The 24,102-nt window shown below is 41.3% G+C and overlaps 1 protein-coding gene across 3 annotated transcripts; it reads left to right on the plus strand.

Moving 5' to 3' along the window:
• The first annotated feature begins 13,028 nt into the window (after positions 1-13,028).
• On the plus strand, positions 13,029-18,980 carry LOC137399217 (chorion peroxidase-like). Of its 3 annotated transcripts, none has more exons than XM_068085226.1 (19): positions 13,029-13,080; positions 13,227-13,269; positions 13,415-13,658; positions 13,852-13,996; positions 14,258-14,313; positions 14,425-14,607; positions 14,768-14,947; positions 15,150-15,368; positions 15,567-15,797; positions 15,904-16,007; positions 16,196-16,338; positions 16,550-16,689; positions 16,817-16,887; positions 17,013-17,107; positions 17,268-17,392; positions 17,507-17,638; positions 17,873-17,972; positions 18,087-18,211; positions 18,324-18,980. In XM_068085226.1, the coding sequence occupies exons 3-19, from the start codon at positions 13,565-13,567 to the stop codon at positions 18,473-18,475; spliced, it is 2,295 nt and encodes a 764-aa protein (XP_067941327.1). In that variant the 5' UTR covers positions 13,029-13,080; positions 13,227-13,269; positions 13,415-13,564; the 3' UTR covers positions 18,476-18,980. The 3 variants fall into 3 exon arrangements, with proteins under 3 accessions (XP_067941327.1, XP_067941328.1, XP_067941329.1); XM_068085227.1 differs by having other exon boundaries at positions 16,226-16,338; XM_068085228.1 differs by lacking the exons at positions 13,029-13,080; positions 13,227-13,269; positions 13,415-13,658; positions 13,852-13,996 and having other exon boundaries at positions 14,278-14,313; positions 14,436-14,607.
• The last annotated feature ends 5,122 nt before the right edge of the window (positions 18,981-24,102 follow it).

Below are 24,102 nucleotides of genomic sequence, written 5' to 3' on the forward strand. Positions count from 1 at the left end.
ACATTGGCATTTTTGGTGTTTTGCCGATGTAGTTTTTGAATGCCATTTCTCCAGCTACACATCACCTGCTTCTGATGCCAACTGAACTGAGAAGGGGTTCGGCTTATACGGCAGGTATATGTCAGAAGCAGGATTTTTAAACTGAACTTTAGACCTCAACTTGTATGCCAGGTCAACTTATACGCTGGAATTTACGGTCCACGTGTGTCATTGTTTGTTTCCAGATGATTGACCAATTTTCTGGCCCACTAGAAGAAAATTACACTACCTTTAAAGTAGCTTCTGACCAAAGCATTGCTTGTATTCGGATTGGTTAAGAACTTACTTATAGTTGAGTGACTCATGCAGATATTCCTTAACAACAATTCAGCCAATTAAACTCGTGCCTGTAGGATTGGCAAGCGCATGTAACAGTAGCGCAGTAATATGTTTTGGTTAACAAAATCCAGAGAGTATAGGCAGTGTTTTTGAGAACTTTCCTCTACCATCGAGATTTTAATGTGATGCATGACAGGGCCTTCTGAAAAAGAAAACAAGTTGTTTTTTCCATCGTCGGTTATAGAAACAATTTTGGTAGAATTAGATTTGATTTCATATTGCAGTGATTTTGCTGCTATAAAAATAAACTTTTATCAACTTTGACGGCTCAACAAGGTGACTAAAGTTAATCATTTTTCATAAGGTACTCATTTCTTATGACGACTCTATGCTGATTGAAAGTTAACTTGTTGCGCGAAGTCATCGACTATTATTAGTAGATCTATGGCAGTTACTAGATGACTAGTATAAAAGTAGCTTTATAAACCAGGCATGGTTGTGATGTAATGAACCTGGTCACGGGCAAATACAAAAAATTCCTGATTGCCTGGTCACTATCTATTTTTTGAGGTGTCATGGTTAAGACACAGGCCTAGTACAGTTTTCAGGAAGAACTGACCGGCATGTGGTTGAGGCCAATTTGTGGTCATTTTACAGCACTCTGTTTATCTGTATAAGTGACCTCAACAGGGCCTCAACACTAATGATTAAGTGTTTTTATTGCATCACAAGATGTGCCCTCACAGATGAATTTTCTGCCCCTGGAATTCATAATTGTGTTACACAAGGCATAGTTAGCTACCATTCTGTAGTCTTTCCACACAGGCTAATAGCTTGTGTGCCAGGCTATTAGCAATGATATACAGCCCCCCATGTGGGGCTGTATATCATTGCTATTAGCCTGTGTATCGGTTTGTACATAGACCAATCAGAAAGTGGCTGAACAGTCAACATCCTGACTGAAGAAGAGTAACTACACAGAATATATACATGACATCATCATACGGTTCCGTTCATGCAAACTTCGTCTTTTTGTGAGGATTTTTACGTATCAGCAATCTCCACTGTCCACTATTCTATGTGATGGGTTTAACTGTGGCGGTGTCTATGCCTAGTTTTCAATGTCTTGTTTGATGTTTTTCTCCGTGGGATCTGAGATCACACGGATATTAGATCTGTGAATAGTTTTAGCCCAAGTATTTTAACCGAGAAAGATACAGAGAATTGCAGTGAGAAAACCTTCCTGCTATTTTAGAACAAATTGTTATCAACAAAATTCTTAAAATATTCTAATAATATCCACCACAAGCTTGCAATACTTTAGTTCAACCATAAAACAACAATATGTGAGACGCAAACACCAATGATAGATGTGGAGAAGGCAGGAAGGATATGGAGAATGTAGGAAGGATGTGACATACAATGATGAAGGAGTACCCTGTGACAAAGGTGGCAAGTGGTAAGTACATGTATGTATGTATGTATGTACGTACGTACGTACGTATGTAAAATTTCTTTCCTCTGTAATCAATGTTTTGGTTACTCTGTAGTTAATATTTTGAGGCTCACATTTCTCTGCCGTTGGCCAGCCGAAGTGGGTGAGGGTTTGGTCCTCTCACCAAGTCATGACCATGTCAGCCAGGGATCAATATTTGCCTCGAAACAGAATAAGATATTAAACAAAAAGGGATTAAGATGCCTATCATAATCTCCCCCCCCCCCATTTGTCTCTTCCCCGTCCCTTTCCTTTCTTCCCCCTCCTCTCTCCCCTCTCCCGTATCCCTTTCCCATCCCCCTGTCCCTCTTCCCAATGTCCGCCTCTCCTTATCATGGTTTCCCCTCCCCTGTCTCCCCTCACCTACAGACCACTATCATTAGTACCCCCACAGAGTCTACAGGTAGATTTTTCACTAATAGATTTAAGTCACAATTATTCCAACCGGAATATAAAATTATTTATTCCACGGAAATGTCTGTTCATTCACCTCACCCCATGTTTACCCTGTTGTTGATATTGTTTATATTTGAGATTTTGTTTTGCTTGATGAACTCGCTCATCTAATAGCTCGCTGAATCACAAGACATTGACCGCAGGTGCTTGCGCAACACTATTTAGCAGTAGCCGCAGGTGGCTGCACCATATCTATTACGAGGCCTGTTGCTTATACTATATCCGAACCTGTTACCCTGGAGGGCATGTAGGAGTATGAGCTATTTTGAAATTGGTTTAGGCAAGAGGAAGCCTTGCAGAATCATAGACTTTCAAAATGTGTTCACCAAGAAATACGGTTGCATCATTCATAAAAATTGTGTTGATACATTTATACGCTTTATGCTATTTATGTTCATTTTGGTACCTGGCTTCACCAGGCAATTGCTGAGCTTATCCATTGACGTAATATTAGATCAGACCCGGTGGATAAAGAAAAGATGCAATTGGATTAGTAAGTCATACAAGATGGCAGCCGTGTAGTACTTCTGGATGTGCCCAGCAATTGATGCCTTCTACCAACACTCTAACTTCATAAGGCAGTAGAACTTAACCTGATATTATATTGCTGGCCATTGCTGCCAGCGTTTCTAGAACAGACCATACAGCAGTGGATGTTCTGTATTAGCATATGAAAATGGCTGCAATGTTTAGCCTACATGTCTCACCTACATGACGTTGTCCACTAAAGCATGCCAGTATTCCTTCATCGTTTTGATGATTTCAGTTTGTTTCAAAATAAAAAACATTTGCATACAACCACATTTAAATTGATTGCTTCCGAGGAAAGTTAGTATTTACTGATTCATCATTAAGTGCTAAAAATTGCCTAACCAGTTGTGCAGTTCGTCTGCAGACTTCTCTGTAGCAAAATAGCAAGAAACAATTGGAAGTTTGGGTTTTTATTAAAATATGTTATTGATCTGGTCTTATTGGAGTCAGTAAAACCTTAATGCCTGTTCCCATAATGGCTGTTTTATCTGTCAGCTATTACCCACACACTTGTCAGTTATTACCCTCCCATCTGTCAGCTATAACCTTTCCATCTGTCAGCTATTACCCACACATCTGTCAGCTTTTACCCACACATCTGTCAACTATTATCCACATATCTGTCAGCTATTACCCACATATCTGTCAGCTATTACCTACACATCTGTCAGCTATTACCCACACATCTGTCAGCTATTACCTACACATCTGTCAGCTATTACCCACATGTCTGTCAGCTATTACCCACACATCTGTCAGCTATTACCTACACAACTGTCAGCTATTACCCACACATCTGTCAGCTATTACCCACACATCTGTCAGCTATTACCCTCCCATCTGCCAGCTATTACCCACACATCTGTCAGCTATTACCCTCACATCTGTCAGTTATAACTTTTCCATCTGTTAGCTATTACCTACACATCTGTCAGCTATTACCCTCCCATCTGTCAGCTATTACCTACACATCTGTCAGCTATTGCCCTCACATCTGTCAGCTATTACCCTCCCATCAGTCAGCTATTACCCACACACTTGTCAGTTAATACCCTCCCATCTGTCAGCTATAACTTTTCCATCTGTTAGCTATTACCTACACATCTGTCAGCTATTACCCTCCCATCTGTCAGCTATTACCTACACATCTGTCAGCTATTACCCTTCCATCAGTCAGCTATTACCCTCACAGCTGTCAGCTATTACCCTCCCATCAGTCAGCTATTACCTACAGATCTGTCAGCTATTACCCTCCCATCAGTCAGCTATTACCCTCCCATCTGTCAGCTATTACCCACACATCTGTCAGCTATTACCTACACAACTGTCAGCTATTACCCACACATCTGTCAGCTAATACCCTCCCATCTGTCAGCTATTACCCTCCCATCAGTCAGCTATTACCCTCACATCTGTGAGCTATTACCCTCACATCTGTCAGCTATTACCCTCACATCTGTCAGCTATTACCCTCCCATCAGTCAGCTATTACCCACACATCGGTCAGCTATTACCCTCCCATCTGTCAGCTATTACCCTCCCATCTGTCAGCTATTACCTACACATCAGTCAGATATTACCCTCCCATCAGTCAGCTATTACCTACACATCTGTCAGCTATTACCTACACATCTGTCAGCTATTACCCACACATCTGTCAGCTATTACCCTCCCATCGGTCAGCTATTACCCTCCCATCAGTCAGCTATTACCCACACATCTGTCAGCTATTACTCACACATCTGTCAGTTATTACCCACACATCCGTCAGCTATTACCCTCACAGCTGTCAGCTATTACCCTCCCATCAGTCAGCTATTACCCTCCCATCTGTCAGCTATTACCCTCACATCTGTCAGCTATTACCTACACATCTGTCAGCTATTACCCTCCCATCGGTCAGCTATTACCCTCCCATCAGTCAGCTATTACCCTCACATCTGTCAGCTATTACCCACACATCGGTCAGCTATTACCCACACATCTGTCAGCTATTACCTACACATCTGTCAGCTATTACCCTCACATCGGTCAGCTATTACCCACACATCGGTCAGCTATTACCTTCCCATCTGTCCGCTATTACCCACACATCTGTCAGCTATTACCCTCACATCTGTCAGCTATTACCCACACATCGGTCAGCTATTACCCACACATCAGTCAGCTAGTACCCTCCCATCTGTCAGCTATTACCCTCACATCTGTCAGCTATTACCCTCCCATCTGTGAGCTATTACCCTCACATCTGTCAGCTATTACCCTCCCATCAGTCAGCTATTACCCTCCCATCTGTCAGCTATTACCCTCCCATCTGTCAGCTATTACCCTCCCATCTGTGAGCTATTACCCTCACATCTGTCAGCTATTACCCTCACAGCTGTCAGCTATTACCCTCACATCTGTCAGCTATTACCTACACATCTGTCAGCTATTACCCTCACATCTGTCAGCTATTACCCTCCCATCTGTCAGCTATTACCCTCACATCTGTCAGCTATTACCCTCACATCTGTCAGCTATTACCCACACATCTGTCAGCTATTACCCTCGTATCTGTCAGCTATTACCCTCCCATCGGTCAGCTATTACCCTCCCATCTGTCAGCTATTACCCTCCCATCTGTCAACTATTACCTACACATCTGTCAGCTATTACCCTCCCATCTGTCAGCTATTACCCTCCCATCTGTCAGCTATTACCTACACATCTGTCAGCTATTACCCTCACATCAGTCAGCTATTACCCACACATCTGTCAGCTATTACCCTCCCATCAGTCAGCTATTACCCACACACTGTCAGCTATTACCCTCACATCTGTCAGCTATTACCTACACATCAGTCAGCTATTACCCACACATCAGTCAGCTATTACCCACACATCTGTCAGCTATTACCCTCACATCTGTCAGCTATTACCTACACATCAGTCAGCTATTACCCACACATCGGTCAGCTATTACCTACACATCTGTCAGCTATTACCCACACATCTGTCAGCTATTACCTACACATCTGTCAGCTATTACCCACATGTCTGTCAGCTATTACCCACACATCTATCAGCTATTACCTACACAACTGTCAGCTATTACCCACACATCTGTCAGCTATTACCTACACATCTGTCAGCTATTACCCACACATCTGTCAGCTATTACCCTCCCATCGGTCAGCTATTACCCTCCCATCAGTCAGCTATTACCCACACATCTGTCAGCTATTACTCACACATCTGTCAGTTATTACCCACACATCCGTCAGCTATTACCCTCCCATCAGTCAGCTACTACCCTCACATCTGTCAGCTATTACCTACACATCTGTCAGCTATTACCTACACATCTGTCAGCTATTACCCTCCCATCGGTCAGCTATTACCCTCCCATCAGTCAGCTATTACCCTCACATCTGTCAGCTATTACCCACACATCGGTCAGCTATTACCCACACATCTGTCAGCTATTACCTACACATCTGTCAGCTATTACCCACACATCGGTCAGCTATTACCCACACATCGGTCAGCTATTACCTTCCCATCTGTCCGCTATTACCCACACATCTGTCAGCTATTACCCTCACATCTGTCAGCTATTACCCACACATCGGTCAGCTATTACCCACACATCAGTCAGCTAGTACCCTCCCATCTGTCAGCTATTACCCTCACATCTGTCAGCTATTACCCTCCCATCTGTGAGCTATTACCCTCACATCTGTCAGCTATTACCCTCCCATCAGTCAGCTATTACCCTCCCATCTGTCAGCTATTACCCTCACATCTGTCAGCTATTACCCTCTCATCTGTGAGCTATTACCCTCACATCTGTCAGCTATTACCCTCACAGCTGTCAGCTATTACCCTCACATCTGTCAGCTATTACCTACACATCTGTCAGCTAATACCCTCACATCTGTCAGCTATTACCCTCCCATCTGTCAGCTATTACCCTCACATCTGTCAGCTATTACCCTCACATCTGTCAGCTATTACCCACACATCTGTCAGCTATTACCCTCGTATCTGTCAGCTATTACCCTCCCATCGGTCAGCTATTACCCTCCCATCTGTCAGCTATTACCCTCCCATCTGTCAACTATTACCTACACATCTGTCAGCTATTACCCTCCCATCTGTCAGCTATTACCCTCCCATCTGTCAGCTATTACCTACACATCTGTCAGCTATTACCCTCACATCAGTCAGCTATTACCCACACATCTGTCAGCTATTACCCTCCCATCAGTCAGCTATTACCCACACACTGTCAGCTATTACCCTCACATCTGTCAGCTATTACCTACACATCAGTCAGCTATTACCCACACATCAGTCAGCTATTACCCACACATCTGTCAGCTATTACCCTCACATCTGTCAGCTATTACCTACACATCAGTCAGCTATTACCCACACATCGGTCAGCTATTACCTACACATCTGTCAGCTATTACCCACACAGCTGTCAGCTATTACCTACACATCTGTCAGCTATTACCCTCACATCTGTCAGCTATTACCTACACATCTGTCAGCTATTACCCTCACATCTGTCAGCTATTACCTACACATCTGTCAGCTATTACCTACACATCAGTCAGCTATTACCCTCCCATCTGTCAGCTATTACCCTCCCATCTGTCAGCTATTACCTACACATCTGTCAGCTATTACCCTCACATCAGTCAGCTATTACCCTACACATCTGTCAGCTATTACCCTCACATCTGTCAGCTATTACCCACACATCTGTCAGCTATTACCCTCCCATCAGTCAGCTATTACCCACACACTGTCAGCTATTACCCTCACATCTGTCAGCTATTACCTACACATCTGTCAGCTATTGCCTGCACATCAGTCAGCTATTACCCACACATCAGTCAGTTATTACCCACACATCGGTCAGCTATTACCCTCACATCGGTCAGCTATTACCCTCACATCAGTCAGCTGTTACCCACACATCTGTCAGCTATTACCCTCACATCGGTCAGCTATTACCCACACATCGGTCAGCTATTACCTTCCCATCTGTCCGCTATTACCCACACATCTGTCAGCTATTACCCTCACATCTGTCAGCTATTACCCACACATCGGTCAGCTATTACCCACACATCGGTCAGCTATTACCTACACATCAGTCAGCTATTACCTACACATCGGTCAGCTATTACCTACACATCAGTCAGCTATTACCTACACATTGGTCAGCTATTACCCTCCCATCTGTCAGCTATTACCCTCCCATCTGTCAGCAATTACCTACACATCTGTCAGCTATTACCCTCACATCTGTCAGCTATTACCCACACATCTGTCAGCTATTACCCTCACATCTGTCAGCTATTACCCACACATCTGTCAGCTATTACCCTCCCATCAGTCAGCTATTACCCTCACATCTGTCAGCTATTACCCTCACATCTGTCAGCTATTACCCTCACATCTGTCAGCTATTACCCACACATCTGTCAGCTATTACCCTCCCATCAGTCAGCTATTACCTTCCCATCAATCAGCTATTACCTACACATCTGTCAGCTATTACCCTCACATCTGTCAGCTATTACCCACACATCTGTCAGCTATTACCTTCACAGCTGTCAGCTATTACCCTCCCATCAGTCAGCTATTACCCTCCCATCTGTCAGCTATTACCCTCACATCTGTCAGCTATTACCCACACATCAGTCAGCTATTACCCTCACATCTGTCAGCTATTACCTACACATCTGTCAGCTATTACCCTCCCATCTGTCAGCTATTACCCTCACATCTGTCAGCTATTACCCTCCCATCTGTCAGCTATTACCCTCACATCTGTCAGCTATTACCCTCACATCTGTCAGCTATTACTCTCACAGCTGTCAGCTAATACCCTCACATCTGTCAGCTATTACCCTCACAGCTGTCAGTTATTACCCTCCCATCAGTCAGCTATTACCTACACATCTGTCAGCTATTACCCTCCCATCAGTCAGCTATTACCCTCCCATCTGTCAGCTATTACCCACACATCTGTCAGCTATTACCTACACAACTGTCAGCTATTACCCACACATCTGTCAGCTATTACCCTCCCATCTGTCAGCTATTACCCTCCCATCAGTCAGCTATTACCCTCCCATCTGTCAGCTATTACCCTCACATCTGTCAGCTATTACCCTCACATCTGTCAGCTATTACCCTCACATCTGTCAGCTATTACCCACACATCTGTCAGCTATTACCCTCCCATCAGTCAGCTATTACCCTCCCATCAATCAGCTATTACCTACACATCTGTCAGCTATTACCTACACATCGGTCAGCTATTACCTACACATCAGTCAGCTATTACCTACACATCGGTCAGCTATTACCTACACATCAGTCAGCTATTACCTACACATTGGTCAGCTATTACCCTCCCATCTGTCAGCTATTACCCTCCCATCTGTCAGCTATTACCTACACATCTGTCAGCTATTACCCTCACATCTGTCAGCTATTACCCACACATCTGTCAGCTATTACCCTCACATCTGTCAGCTATTACCCACACATCTGTCAGCTATTACCCTCCCATCAGTCAGCTATTACCCTCACATCTGTCAGCTATTACCCTCACATCTGTCAGCTATTACCCTCACATCTGTCAGCTATTACCCACACATCTGTCAGCTATTACCCTCCCATCAGTCAGCTATTACCCTCCCATCAATCAGCTATTACCTACACATCTGTCAGCTATTACCCTCACATCTGTCAGCTATTACCCACACATCTGTCAGCTATTACCCTCCCATCTGTCAGCTATTACCTTCCCATCTGTCAGCTATTACCTACACATCTGTCAGCTATTACCCACACATCTGTCAGCTATTACCCTCCCATCAGTCAGCTATTACCCTCCCATCAGTCAGCTATTACCCACACATCTGTCAGCTATTACCCACACATCTGTCAGTTATTACCCACACATCTGTCAGCTATTACCCTCACAGCTGTCAGCTATTACCCTCCCATCAGTCAGCTATTACCCTCCCATCTGTCAGCTATTACCTTCCCATCTGTCAGCTATTACCCACACATCTGTCAGCTATTACCTACACATCTGTCAGCTATTACCCTCCCATCTGTCAGCTATTACCCTCCCATCAGTCAGCTATTACCCTCACATCTGTCAGCTATTACCCACACATCGGTCAGCTATTACCCACACATCTGTCAGCTATTACCTACACATCGGTCAGCTATTACCCTCACAGCTGTCAGCTATTACCCTCCCATCAGTCAGCTAATACCCTCCCATCTGTCAGCTATTACCCTCACATCTGTCAGCTATTACCCTCCCATCTGTCAGCTATTACCCTCAAATCTGTCAGCTATTACCCTCACATCTGTCAGCCATTACCCAGACATCGGTCAGCTATTACCCACACATCTGTCAGCTATTACCTACACATCGGTCAGCTATTACCCTCACAGCTGTCAGCTCTTACCCTCCCATCAGTCAGCTAATACCCTCCCATCTGTCAGCTAATACCCTCCCATCTGTCAGCTATTACCCTCACATCTGTCAGCTATTACCCTCCCATCTGTCAGCTATTACCCTCAAATCTGTCAGCTATTACCCAGACATCTGTCCGTTAAGACCTGCCGATCATCAAGCATCTTGAGTTAAACTCTTCAGCTCAACAAAGTATAATTTAGCTAGAAATAAAAGAGTTCAAGAGGTCAAAGTAATTGTTTGTAAGTTAACGCTGCTGTGGTAGTCTTACGGTGTTAGATGTTCGTTCCTATTTCTACGCTATTTCTATATAGACTTTTACCAAGTTTTGATACAGCGACACACCTCCATGTGGCGATGTGTCGCTCCAATTCTGTCACGATTCAGTGTCGCTGTTTGGAAGAGAAACACTTGTGCGATGTGCCATATTTGTGCTATGGACCTTGGCTTTAGCGGCCAACTGCGTCGCACTTGTGCACGCGCATAGGCTAAAGGTGCAACCTTGACATAATGCGTCGCACAACCATCGATCTACTATAGCGCTCTGTGGAAACCTGATCTGTTTATCAAACCAGCGTAGCGCTTCTGCACTGTCACACTCAGGTGTCACCACTCTATGGATTGGCACACTCAGGTGTCACCACTCTATGGACTGACATACTCAGGTGTCACCACTCTATGGACTGGCACACTCAGGTGTCACCAGTCTATGGACTGGCACACCCATGTGTCACCACTCTATGGACTGGCACACTCAGGTGTCACCACTCTATGGACCGACACACTCAGGTGTCACCACTCAATGAACTGGCACACTCAGGTATCACCACTCCATGGACTGGCCCACCCAGGTGTCACCACTCTATGGACTGGCACACTCAGGTGTCACCACTCTATGGACTGGCACACTCAGGTGTCACCACTCTATGGACTGGCCCACTCAGGTGTCACCACTCCATGGAAACTCATCATATATTACTTTCAACTGACTCTTGTAAATACTCTCTGCTACCTTTCTCTCCTACTTATCCTCATCCATATTCATATCTGACACTGTTTTTATATTCCTAATATTCTGAAACTCTCTAATATATAGTCTCAGTGAATACAAAGGTTTTTCTAAAATTTACTAAAAATTTCTTTGTTTTTTCAAGTCTCAGCAACTAAGCAGAAATCAAGTTAATTTTTACTATTTTGTAAGTCGAACATTGCTAGTAACTTAGGCATGAAAATAAGTTACCAAAATTACCAACTTGATGTAAGGTTACAATAGCCAGTGTTCTTGGAGACAGCTACAATAGCCAGTGTCCTCAGAGACAGCTACAATAGCCAGTGTTCTCCGAGACAACTACAATAGCCAATGGTTCCAGAGACAGCTCTGTTTTGTTTAATAACTGGAAATTCATTAGATTTTGCAATGCTTTTCCTGAGTTGATTGCTAGTTTTGTGAAAATCATAATGTTACAGTTTTTGTGACCTTTTCACCCAGTAACGCTGCCAGCAGCTTACATCACTGCTCATTAAACATGTCCCGTTTTATGAATAGAATAGAGATTGCTCAATCTGCATAATCTCTTTGCGTAATCCTCTCAGATATCCTTCCTGATGTTGAATGTGAAGTCAACTGTGTCAGCACCTGTAAAGAAAGTTAACTGTGTCAGCACCTGTAAAGAAAGTCAACTGTGTCAGCGCCTGTAAAGAAAGTCAACTATGTCAGCACCTGTAAAGGAAGTCAACTGTGTCAGCACCTGTAAAGGAAGTCAACTGTATCAGCACCTGTAAAGGAAGTCAACTGTGTCAGCATATGTTAAGAAAGTGAACCAAAGCAACGCTGCCAAGAAACTTGCTATGTACAGATGTGATTGAGCATTGTCAGCTTCCTTTCTCTTTCCTACTCCCACCAACTACCTCTCTGTCACTCAGTTTCACAAATACCATAGAATATACATGTATAACATTATTGCTATTATCAGCTTAAAGGAACCAATATCAGATGAGTATAAAATTTTAGAAAAGACAATAGCCAGCAGGTGTCACAGTTGACACATGCCAGCATGTGCTCTTAGTAAAACTAAGTAAAACGATTGCTATGATAGGTGAGCTCACAGATGATGAAGGTAAATATTATGTGAAAGTTTGATTTTCTAAGTAACAGTTTATCTCTCTTACCTGCATCGATTAGGATGCTTTCCTAGTCTCTACCTGCGTCACTTTCTCTAACTGTCTACACACCAGCTTGGAAATTCCTACTTGTTCTCCTTTCATATTTAAAATGCTAAACTAAGAGTGCTGACCTAAGGGGTGACATCATACCTCACACAAGGAAATGGTTTCCTGCAAATTCTCAACCAGTTTGTAATCCTGAGCCAGCTAGCACAGGAATATCGTCAGTCACACTTTCGCAATGGTGAACTTTGTCATGTTTTTTACAGAGCTCCTTAAAATCCTGATTAATGATGTCCTATATAGTTTGTCTAGCAACATGTAGTTGGAGTTCTTCCACCTGTCATAGAAGAGATAGAGTAAGGATGATTAATGTTAAATATAGGGGTGGATTGAGTCATATTTTTGTTAGAAGACTACCAAGTTAATAGAATTTACTCATGTCTATTATATATCAACAACTCCTACATCAACAGGCTTAAAGCCACCCCTTTTTCACTCAACACACACTCTAGTATAAAAGCAAGGAGCCATACAGCTGATGACATTATCAAATAGACACACCAAGTAACACACAAGCAAAAATGAGATCTCTGAAATATTTTTTCCATTCGTAAGTACCATCTCTGAGACAGTCTAGAGAGATCAGTTATAAATAATGTCTACTTCTGTTATTAATTATCACATGTGAATACATTTTAGTATCGACATTCTGTGTTATGGTGACATGGTGGTTACATCTGCTGCACTTTGTTGTAGGTTACTAATAGCAGAAGTACTTCTACTGACTCTGAACATACAGGTAGGTCCAGATGTCAAATTCTATTGACTCTGCTGCGGCCTCAACTATAATTTACCACTTCCATGTCATAAACACATATCCATCTGTCCTATATACTTATATATTTGTTACCCATAGTATAAACCTATTGGTATATGTTTTGTAGATCACAATATCACAAGGGTATGTATACTTTGGAGAACCATATTACTCTAATCAACTGGTATCTGCGTTATGAGAGGTTTCGGGTTGTATGATGATTCTCAGTGTAAATACCTGTAGATGACACTTTGGTGAAGGTGCTACATTACTGCTGATGCTGCCGTGTATGATAGGGACTATCATCATTACTATTAGTCATAGTTCTTCTGTGTTTTGTAGAACATCAGATGGAGAACGTAACATTACAGGTAAGCACTGATTCTTTCTTTTCCTACTATCAACAAATACAATATCAATTTTACCAAACGCTGCCGTATAAGAATAGCTGCCAGTTCAGCAGAATCTTAGCATTTTTAACTAAATATTCAGTTAGATTAACTGGTTAGCAAATTGTCAACCCGAATCTAGCTATCCATTTGCATTCATATTATTTGTTGACAGCTGAGATGATTGAGAGAGAACGAGCTGAGAAAAGATTCAGCAATACGATATTTAGCCGTAGCACCGGAAATGAGTTCATCGACAATTCAAATGCCTCTTCAGCAGCACAAACAGATGCTGCCATACTAAGGAGCATCGTTGATCAGTGAGTGCATTTCTTTATATCCATGACGTTCATAGGGGTCTTCAGTGAGATGATCAGAGAGGTGTTCATAGAGGTGTTCATAGATCTTCCTAGAGGTCTTCATAGAGTTATTCAGAGTGGTCTTCATAGAAGTGTTCGGTATATAGAAATAGAGTGGTGTTGGTTATAAGCCTTCAGAACATTCAACATCAACTGGTTTCGAATCTGTTTGGCTGTCTCTGACTCTTTGGTAAAGAAGGTACAACTTTTATATTCTTGTAGGACTGGAATCAATGTAACAACAAGTTTTGATGCTAATGGCAATCCAGTTGATCCAGGTGAGTCTTTCACTCTAAAAACTAAAATTATTCTTATGTTAATAAACTGAAGTTTATGATCGAAATACCTCCTAAGCAAGATCTAAACCCTCTGACAACATTTATTTACAGAAGTAATGCAGGTGTCAGCCGAGCTACGTACATCTTGTGAATATGACCAAGCCAACTCACTGCCTTGCAGCAGTGGCTATAGAGAGCCAACAGCGAGATGTACAAATAGGCAAGAAGGCAGGAAAACATGGGGAATGTCTGGAACTCCATACACCAGAATTCTACCCGCTGCTTACCAAGATGGTACATACCATTCTCCTTCTTAACTAAAGTTTCTTTTTAACTTTGATATTATTAGAATGTTAGGCTATTTGAATTAGTCATATATTTTAAGTTTACCTTTCTATGTTCGGTAATTTTTCACCCTATCAAACTGCTCATTGCATATCATACAATTTTTCAGGTGTCAGTGAGCGTCGTACACTCGAACACGTTTCTCGCCAACCTCTGGCTTCCCCAAGAACAATCTCGACAACAGTAACTACCACTGAGTTAATTCTGGACTTTGAGGGGTTCAATGCTGAGATCATGCAGTGGGGTCAATTCACAGCTCACGAGTTCACTCATCTCTCTGAAGTAGAACGTAAGTTTCACTCGTTGTGTGAAATATACAGAAAGCTTACAATCATAGTAGGTTAAGATCAATTTCAATGTTTTGAGTAAATTTGTTTTAACATTTTGTGTGACTTACTCTCGATGCATCATCTGCTGATTAGTAGATACATAACTGTAAACATGAAGCTTGTTGCATTACTGAAGAGCAAAATATTTTATCACAATTTTAGAAGAAACCGAGTGCTGCCCTGATCACATATTCGCGTCAAGAAATGGAACCGCAGTGCAGCCGACGGAAGAAGACTTGGAGGCTATCAGACAGGAGTTAAAGGAAACTAAAAAAGATGTATGCATGCAGGTGGAGACAAAGAATGACACTCACTACGGAGGGTATCTTTGTATGACTCAACGACGCTCTAGCCCCGCCCCTTTGCACGACTGCTCTTTAGGTATGTCCATTTTACAACTCGTGGCCTTGAACTTTCATAGCATTTTCTCAGTGAAAGTTTCCTGAATAACGCGAATAATAAGCTTCATTTCTGTAGCTCAGAACTTACTTCTAGGTAGAGGGACAGAGGCAAACCTGATTTTCCTTGAGTTTATCGTTCAAATTGGTTGTATATCAACATGCGTGGTGCTTGTTACAGGTCCAAGACAGCAGATGAACAGTATTACTCATGTCTTCGACGCATCTGCCATCTACGGCAGCTCTCAAGAGGAGCTAGACAGTCTCAGAGATTCTACAGGTGGAAAAATGAAGACCCAGACTGTTAATGGTACAGTATTACCCCCACCAGATAATAGCAGGTGTCCTGTGGCACGAAAGGCTGCTAACAAATGTCCATTTCTTGGAGGAGATACAAGGATTAATACGACTCGTGAGTACTTGTTATAACGCTACTAACATGGTAAAATACTCTTCTCGCCTGAAGCTAGTTTTGTGATATTCAACTGTGAAAAATATATATTTAAATTCTCTTACAGCCAACCTGGTCTCAACTCATACAGCCTTCCTTGTCAAGCACAACCAGATAGCCGAGAGACTGAGCAGCATCAACCCTCACTGGGACCATGAACGTCTCTTCCAGGTTAGTTACTAGCAGCTTCTGACAAACTTATTTGATGTACATTCGATGTGTAATCATTAACTCAGCAACAATGCTACAAATATTGATGTCGATGTGGGGCAACTTAACAACTGGTTCAGTAAACGCATGTCTTATGTTTGTCTCCGCGTGAGTAAACAATTCCTAAAATAAGTTAAACTTTTCTACAGGAAACGAGGAAGATTATATCAGGTATCCAGAGCAGCACACACTACTATGAATATCTTCCACTCATCATTGGCAATGAGACAATAAGCAAGTACGAGTTGAACAACTACACAGGATTTGACCATGAAGTCAACCCTTCCTCACTGTAAGTGTCATTCTAAATGTACTCTCAGTTACTTCTACTTAGTTCAGGAGGGGCACTTCATCACCACCCTCAATGACCTACATGTAGGGTCCTCAGGCTATAACTACTTGCTTGGTTAATAAAGCTCTTTAAATTGATCAGTTCCAAATCAGATCCTATGTGACACAATACATATGAGTTTATAACAGTATGACATTGCCTTTGCTTTCAGGAATGAGTTGGCACACGCAGCTTTCAGATTCGGACATTCGACAGTAGGTGGCAGGTTCTCCGTTCTCAAAGATGACGGTTCAGAAGACTTCTTAGACCTTACACAGAACTTCAACAATCCTGATCTTCTCTATGATGGAGGTGAGATCTCATACTGACTATCATATTTATCAACTAGTAGAGGCGGATGGCACTACAGGAAGTGGATAGTGATAGCTAATTATACCGCTTAATTTATCCCTTCTAATACTAGTCATTCATGTTACAGGTTACCAGCAGTGTCTTAAAGGTCTACAGAAAGATGTACCATGGTTGGTTGACAGGAACTACCCAGTAGCAGTGAGTATTTTCTTTATAGACATCTAGTACCTCTATTTATGTCAAGTTCATTGCAATCAGCTGTCTATTGCCATACAATGGTTGCGACCTCGTCCAAACCTGACAGTTTGCTCTTGAATATTTAGATGAGAGACACCCTGTTCGCTGTCAAAAAGGATATCGTTTCATTGAACATCAACAGAGGAAGAGATCATGGTTTTCCTCCTTACGTGGCATACAGGTATGGTAGAGCTCAGTGGTGTTTCTCTCAATACCAATAGTCTGTTCAGTCATAAAAGTCTCTAGTACCATCTCAACCAACACCTTGAGCTCTTTTTTTACTTCATATTGAGACAGAGCTATAAAATAATATATGTAAATATTGTTTTACTCTATTATAGACGCCACTACGGGCTGAGTATTCCACGAACATTTGAAGATCTCAAGGACACACACCCTGAAGAAGTTGTAGAGGCCCTACGTAAAGTTTATACAACTGTCACTGATGTAGAACTCTATATCGGAGGTAAATAATTACATCATTCACTTATTCGGCTGTAAAGTCATCACTGAGTATGACCAGTGGTCCATTTTATTGGTTTTGGTTCAAAATAATCATAAAGTCTTAATTAACTTTTAGGTATCACAGAGAAGCCACTCACCGGAGCTTCTGTCGGAGAACTCTTTGCCAATATCATAGGTGATGGATTTGCCAGAATTAGGAATGGAGACAGACTCTTTTTTGAAAGCCCAGAGAGCGGCCTCACTCAAGGTAAATATATTCACCTCTAGTTTCTCCTCAGTGTTCAGGTTCGAATATATTACTTTAGATTTGTCCTCTCATTGTTCACAAAATTCAAAAAATGTGAGCTAGATTATACAACTATTGGAGATGAAGAGTACAAGTTTACATAAAAAGGTGATGGCTAACTTTGCTCTAGATGTTTATTTTATTATAATGCCTCTGGTATTAACTGCTCTCATGGCTCTCCTTTTTCTCTTACAGCTCAGATAGACAGTATCAAGGGATACAAATACAACAAGTTCTTATGTGACATCGGAGGCATGGCTAACATAAGCAGCAACGCTTTCATCATCGCTGGACGGTGAGTCGATTTTATCTTTTAAAATGCTGTCGAGAATGTTGACATTACAGCGTATAGCCTGTGAACCACAGTACTCTATGCAGTTACTTTTATTGTTGTTTGTTTGGATTACAGAAAAGGAGCGACTACAGTTGAATGTGACAGCCTTCCAGAACTTGACTTGGAGCTCTGGAGAGAAAACACTCAGTCACCCCCTCAGTGCAGTTGGAGGGTTACTAACGAAGGACCCTGTTGCTTTGGTAGGTTACCGTCACACTTACCCACAAATCTTCTGCTGAATTTTCAACACGAGAAACTATTCTGTTTTCTACTTGATAAACAGAGTCTAATTGGACATGATCCGTTTTGTAGGCAGCCAAACTTTGACAAGAACCTGTGAAGGAGATGTCGGTTGCCTCTGTGAGGGCTCTGATACCATCGAGGAACCATGCACTTGTGTCACTCCTGACTGTGTGAAGAGTTTATGGCGCAGATGTTTAAGCAAGCTGAGAGAGAGGTGGTAGAGAGACCAGAATATTCATGCTAATCCATCTACTGCCTTCCGTGTCATCATCTTGTACCTTATATACTATTTTTTGCTGCAGTAAAAGTTTATTGAACTAAAGGTTTTATTTTTTTAGAATATGCAAAGTCACTTTGTGTAAACAAATAGAAATAATTTTGTATAAGAAAATCTTACCTAGGCCAACCACAATGCCACAATTTCTTAACTCAGTTGTATCTCATTGCTCAAGAAAGACATTTCTTTCCTAAACAAATCATAGCTGATTGATATTTGAGTGCTTTACTTCTCTATGACCAAATCCAGCAGAATATATTTTTACACATCATTATGTCTATTGTAAGTTGTTCACTTACTCTCTCATTCATGTTCATAATTATTTATTACCTGTTTATAAAACAATTATATATTATTGTTTTATTGTTTTTGGCTCAAGACCTCATCCTGTGAAATTATCAGTAAACTCTTTTTTATACTAACTATGATGTAATATAACTATAATATTACTCTAAAGTCTCCTGACCCAAGCTTGTTTACCATTCATATAATCATCTTATTATCTAACCAGGCTCATGTGTAGAACATAGTTGGTTCATCACATGCTACACGGCAGCATTGTCAGCATGTTATCACTGATCACTACAGACTCGTTCTTGCTGATACCAACTCTGTATGCTATAGAGAATATACTAATTGCACCAGTCAATATGTAGCTAGAACTATCAGTTTTATTTATTTACAAATTGTTACTGATTATAACTAAAATTTTTCACACTTGCTCAACACCTACAACCTTTTAAACCAGCACAAATTGTTACATCATCAAATTCTATTCATAGTAAAGGGCAGTAAGAGTACATTATTTGTAGGTCATGAACTCTGCACAAATTAGTCATGTCATAGATTTTGTTGAAATAGCGCATTCACATGCAACAACAGAAGCTGCTTTTTTTAAGATTAGGAAGTTGTTCTCCTCTGTTGTCAGTTCTGATTACCAGACAGCCATCGCTGCCTGCTGCTTTATTAAAATAAAAGTTTTGTAGAATGTCAGCAGTTCAATGATGATGCTAATGCTGTATACTTACCAATTTGCTATTTAATTTCTGCTTTGAATTGAATTAGATTATTTAAGGCCAAAGAGTCTTGGACTTGTTAACAATTACATTGATAAAAGATGATAACTCATAAATCGCTACTAATTTTATTTTAGAATTTGACTTTGTTGAAACTAGCATCCAGAATGATATCATCATACTCCCTATTTCGCTGTCAGAGTAAATATTGCGAAATATACAACCATAAATATAAAAGGCCCCCAGACGGTACAAAATGTATGTGAGGATGTTAAATTTGCTTCTTGTTGTAACTAGTGACCAATTGAGTTGTTACTTTGTGTTCAAGCAGATCTTTGGAAAAATTAATGAAAATTTTAGAAAAGTAAATTAGCACAGTTTGTTTCTCTACGGCTAGAATTGGGACTCGCTGATTTCAAGGTGATCCTACTAACTTATGTAGAACTTACAACATTGTCAGCAGCTCATCCATAGACCTCTGAGTTGTGTGATCTGATATCATTAGTAGGCTGTTTAGTTTCAAATGAGCTGAAATATTATTTTGGGTGTGTTGACATAAAACATTCATTTTCCAGTTTGTAATTCATTGTAATTGTCAATATTAAAGAGATATGATTTGATTCTATCTGTTTGTAAAAACTTAACTCTGTTAGCCTTATGAAACGAAATCTTCAAAATCTGATAGAATGTTTCTCCACAAGCTCAACAAACAATTTCTCTTTTTCTGCGCTTTCTAATTTCAGTTCCTCAATCACTACTCTAACCAACTCTACTGACACTGCAAGGCCCAGTCTCATCCAGCGTTTTTGAGACTATGAAAATGACAGCAATCTCAGGACATACGCACTAGCACTACCCGACACACCGACTATCGACTCTATGACAAACACTAGGATCAACTTGATAAATACTTGTATTTGGAATGAAGCAACTTAAGCTGACTCAACTACTTGTAACTATATACAGACATAGACTCTAGTAATAGACAAGATGACCCAGACTACGTACATTATACAGACTTTTTAGTACTTGGCCTCGCAGCTCCTACATGCCTGTTTTACTTCATTCCTAACATTTCTACTGTATTAAATATAACTACTGTTTATTCCCTCAACTAGTATAGTCTCTGTCTAACTAATCACCATGTGCTGCTCTTGATTATAAAACTGACATTTATCTACCTCAGGTACCTCAGAGAGTTGAATTAGAGCAAACAACAATGTCGAAAAGAAGCAGTTTGGATTAAAACCGAAGGTTCCAGAAGGTTCCAAAGAAATTATTTTAGCATGTAAGTTTGGTTTACTTCAACGATTGAATTTAAAGAAATATCACAATTTGTAATGCAAAGTTCATAAAGTTATGCTAAAGGTTTTGTAAGCATAAGAACTTTGGTAGAACCTCCATATACTAGTATAACTAGTAGCATAAGAGGGAAGTTGGTGCCGTAAGCCTCAGATGCGTCAGGTTCTTTGCGGGGAGGGCAGGTACAATCCCATTAGTTCATTGGGAACCTTAGCTAATTTTATCTGAACATCAGTCTGAGTATACTAACGTTCACTTTTTGTGGAGCAGTAGTCAAGACTGTAGGTTGCAGTCTTGACTACTGCTCGGCAAAAAATGGTAAACCAGAAGACCCAGGTAACCATAAGACCCAGGTAAACCGTAACAACCAGGTAAACCATAAGAACCCTATAGTAAAACCAGCAAGAAAGTAGTACTATCATGAAAGAAAGTTTGTTATGGAAAAGGATAAGTAAGGAATGATATAATAGGACATGAATATTGAAACAGATCAGGTGATACGAGTAAAAAGAGCAGGTATCATTGTGAACGGTAGCACACACGGACATACAAGGCTACTGGCATAGAAGTATAGAGTGACGGAGGAATGATGAAAGGAAAGATATGGAATTTGATGAGAGAACTGAGAAAGCAGTGAGGACATTCTGTTGATGAAGTGTTTATAGCATTAGGACCATGTAGGTCTTTAGGGGTTGCGCACTGCATAGATTAGGGATTAAAAAGCATTGATTGCAACAGCACGAATAACAAAGCAAGCACCTGCGTCACCTGTCTAGTTGCTGCAATCTAATTCCAGTTAGGTAAACACTGAAATAATAATATTGTAATAATGTTAATATCCGGTATTTGGCATTTCTTGGAAGAGCAAGTGTGTGAGGAGGGTCTTTGAGTATAATTAATTCGGTTGAAAATGAAATGTTTGTAGTTTTCACTTTGATAGTGTTACAGCCATGAAATTAAGTAATAGAAATTGAATTTCTAATAAATGTGAGGCTGCAACTGCCGAGGTGAATAGAAATAGAATAGAGATATTTGAGCTCTTTACCCGTCAAGTCTTTATGCATTTCTTTATTATCTTTTCTCATGTTGAAGTTGAGGCTTACAGAAGGCGTCACGCGACTACCGGTCTACTATAGCGCCCATGAGAACTGGTTGTTAGCCTAGCGTAGTGCTTCCACACTGGCCCAACCAGGTGTCACCACTCTATGGACTGACACACCCAGGTGTCACCACTCTATGGACTGGCACACTCAGGTGTCACCACTCTATGGACTGGCACACTCAGGTGTCACCACTCTATAGACTGGCACACTCAGGTGTCACCACTCTAAGGACTGGCACACTCAAGTGTCACCACTCTATGGACTGGCACACTCAGGTGTCACCACTCTATGGACTGGCACACTCAGGTGTCACCACTCTATGGACTGGCACACTCAGGTGTCACCCATCTATGGACTGGCACACTCAGGTGTCACCACCCCATGGACTGGCACACTCAGGTGTCACCACTCTATGGACTGGCACACTCAGGTGTCACCACTCTATGGACTGGCACACTCAGATGTCACCACTCTATGGACTGGCACACTCAGGTGTCACCACTTTATGGACTGGCACACTCAGGTGTCACCACTCTATGGACTGGCACACTCAGGTGTCACCACTCTATGGACTGGCACACTCAGGTGTCACCACTCCATGGACTGGCACACTCAGGTGTCACCACTCTATGGACTGGCACACTCAGGTGTCACCACTCTATGGACTGGCACACTCAGGTGTCACCACTCTATAGACTGGCACACTCAGGTGTCACCACTCTATGGACTGGCACACTCAGGTGTCACCACTCTATAGACTGGCACACTCGGGTGTCACCACTCTATGGACTGGCACACTCAGGCGTCACCACTCTATGGACTGGCACACTCAGGTGTCACCACTCTATGGACTGGCCCACTCAGGTGTCACTATACTATAGACTGGCACACTCAGGTGTCACTATACTATAGACTGGCACACCCAGGTGTGATGATACTATGTAAACTCAGTATTTATTACTTTCAACTGACTCTTGTAAATACTCTCTACTACTTTTCTCTCCTACTTATCCTCATCCATATTCATATCTGACACTGTTTTTATATTCCTAATATTCTGAAGCTAAAACTCCTGCTGTCAGTAGTATCACTGCACATTGTAGCCAGATACGCGTATACGCAGGTATAACTTTCCAACCTGCATTCATTGCCATTGGCTGTCAAGATAAACTCTCTAATATATAGTCTCAGTTAGAGAATACAAAAGTTTCTCTCAAATTTGGTAAAAATTGTTTGTTTTATTAAGTTTCAGCAACTAAGCAGAAATCAAGTTAAATTGTACTATTTTGTAAGTCTAACATTGATAGTATTGCAGTCATGAAATTAAGTTACCAAAATTACCAACTCGATGTAAGGCTACAATAGCCTGTGTTTCCAGAGACAGCTCTGTCTTGTTTAGTAATTGGAAACATATACATGTATAACATGATTGTTATTATTAGCTTAAATGAACCAATCAGATAAGTATAAAATTCGAGAAATGACAATAGCCAGCAGGTGTCACAATTGCCAGTATGTGTTAATAGTAAAACTAAAGATCTACTGAGTGCTATGACTGGTGAACTTACATATGGCAAAAGTAAATATTATGTGACAATTTGCTTTTCTGAAGAACAGTTTATCGAGCTCTTACCTGCATTGATTAGGATGCTTTCCTAGTCTTTACCTGCGTCACTTCCTCTAACTGTCTAGTGTCTACACACCAGCTTGGAAATTCCTACTTGTTCTCCTCACATATTTAAAATGCTAAACTAGGAGGGCTGACCTAAGGGGTGACATCATACCTCACACAAAAAAAGGGTTTCCTGCGTATTTTCAGCCAGTTTGTAACCCTGAGCCAGCTAGCACAGGAATATCGTCAGTCACACTTTCGCAATGGTGAACTTTGTCATGTTTTTAAAAAGCTACTTAAAATCCTGATTAATGATGTCCTATATAGTTTGTCTAGCAACATGTAGTTGGAGTTCTTCCACCTGTCATAGGAAGAGATAGAGTAAGGATGATTAATGTTAAATATAGGGGTGGATTAAGTCATATTTTTGCAAAAGACTACCAATTTAACAGAATCTACTCGTGTCTATAAATATATTAACAACTCCTACATCAACAGGCTTACATCCACCCCTTTTTCACTCATCACACACACTCTA

Source organism: Watersipora subatra, chromosome 7 (assembly GCF_963576615.1).
Source record: "Watersipora subatra chromosome 7, tzWatSuba1.1, whole genome shotgun sequence".
NCBI classification, from domain to species: Eukaryota; Metazoa; Bryozoa; class Gymnolaemata; order Cheilostomatida; family Watersiporidae; genus Watersipora; species Watersipora subatra.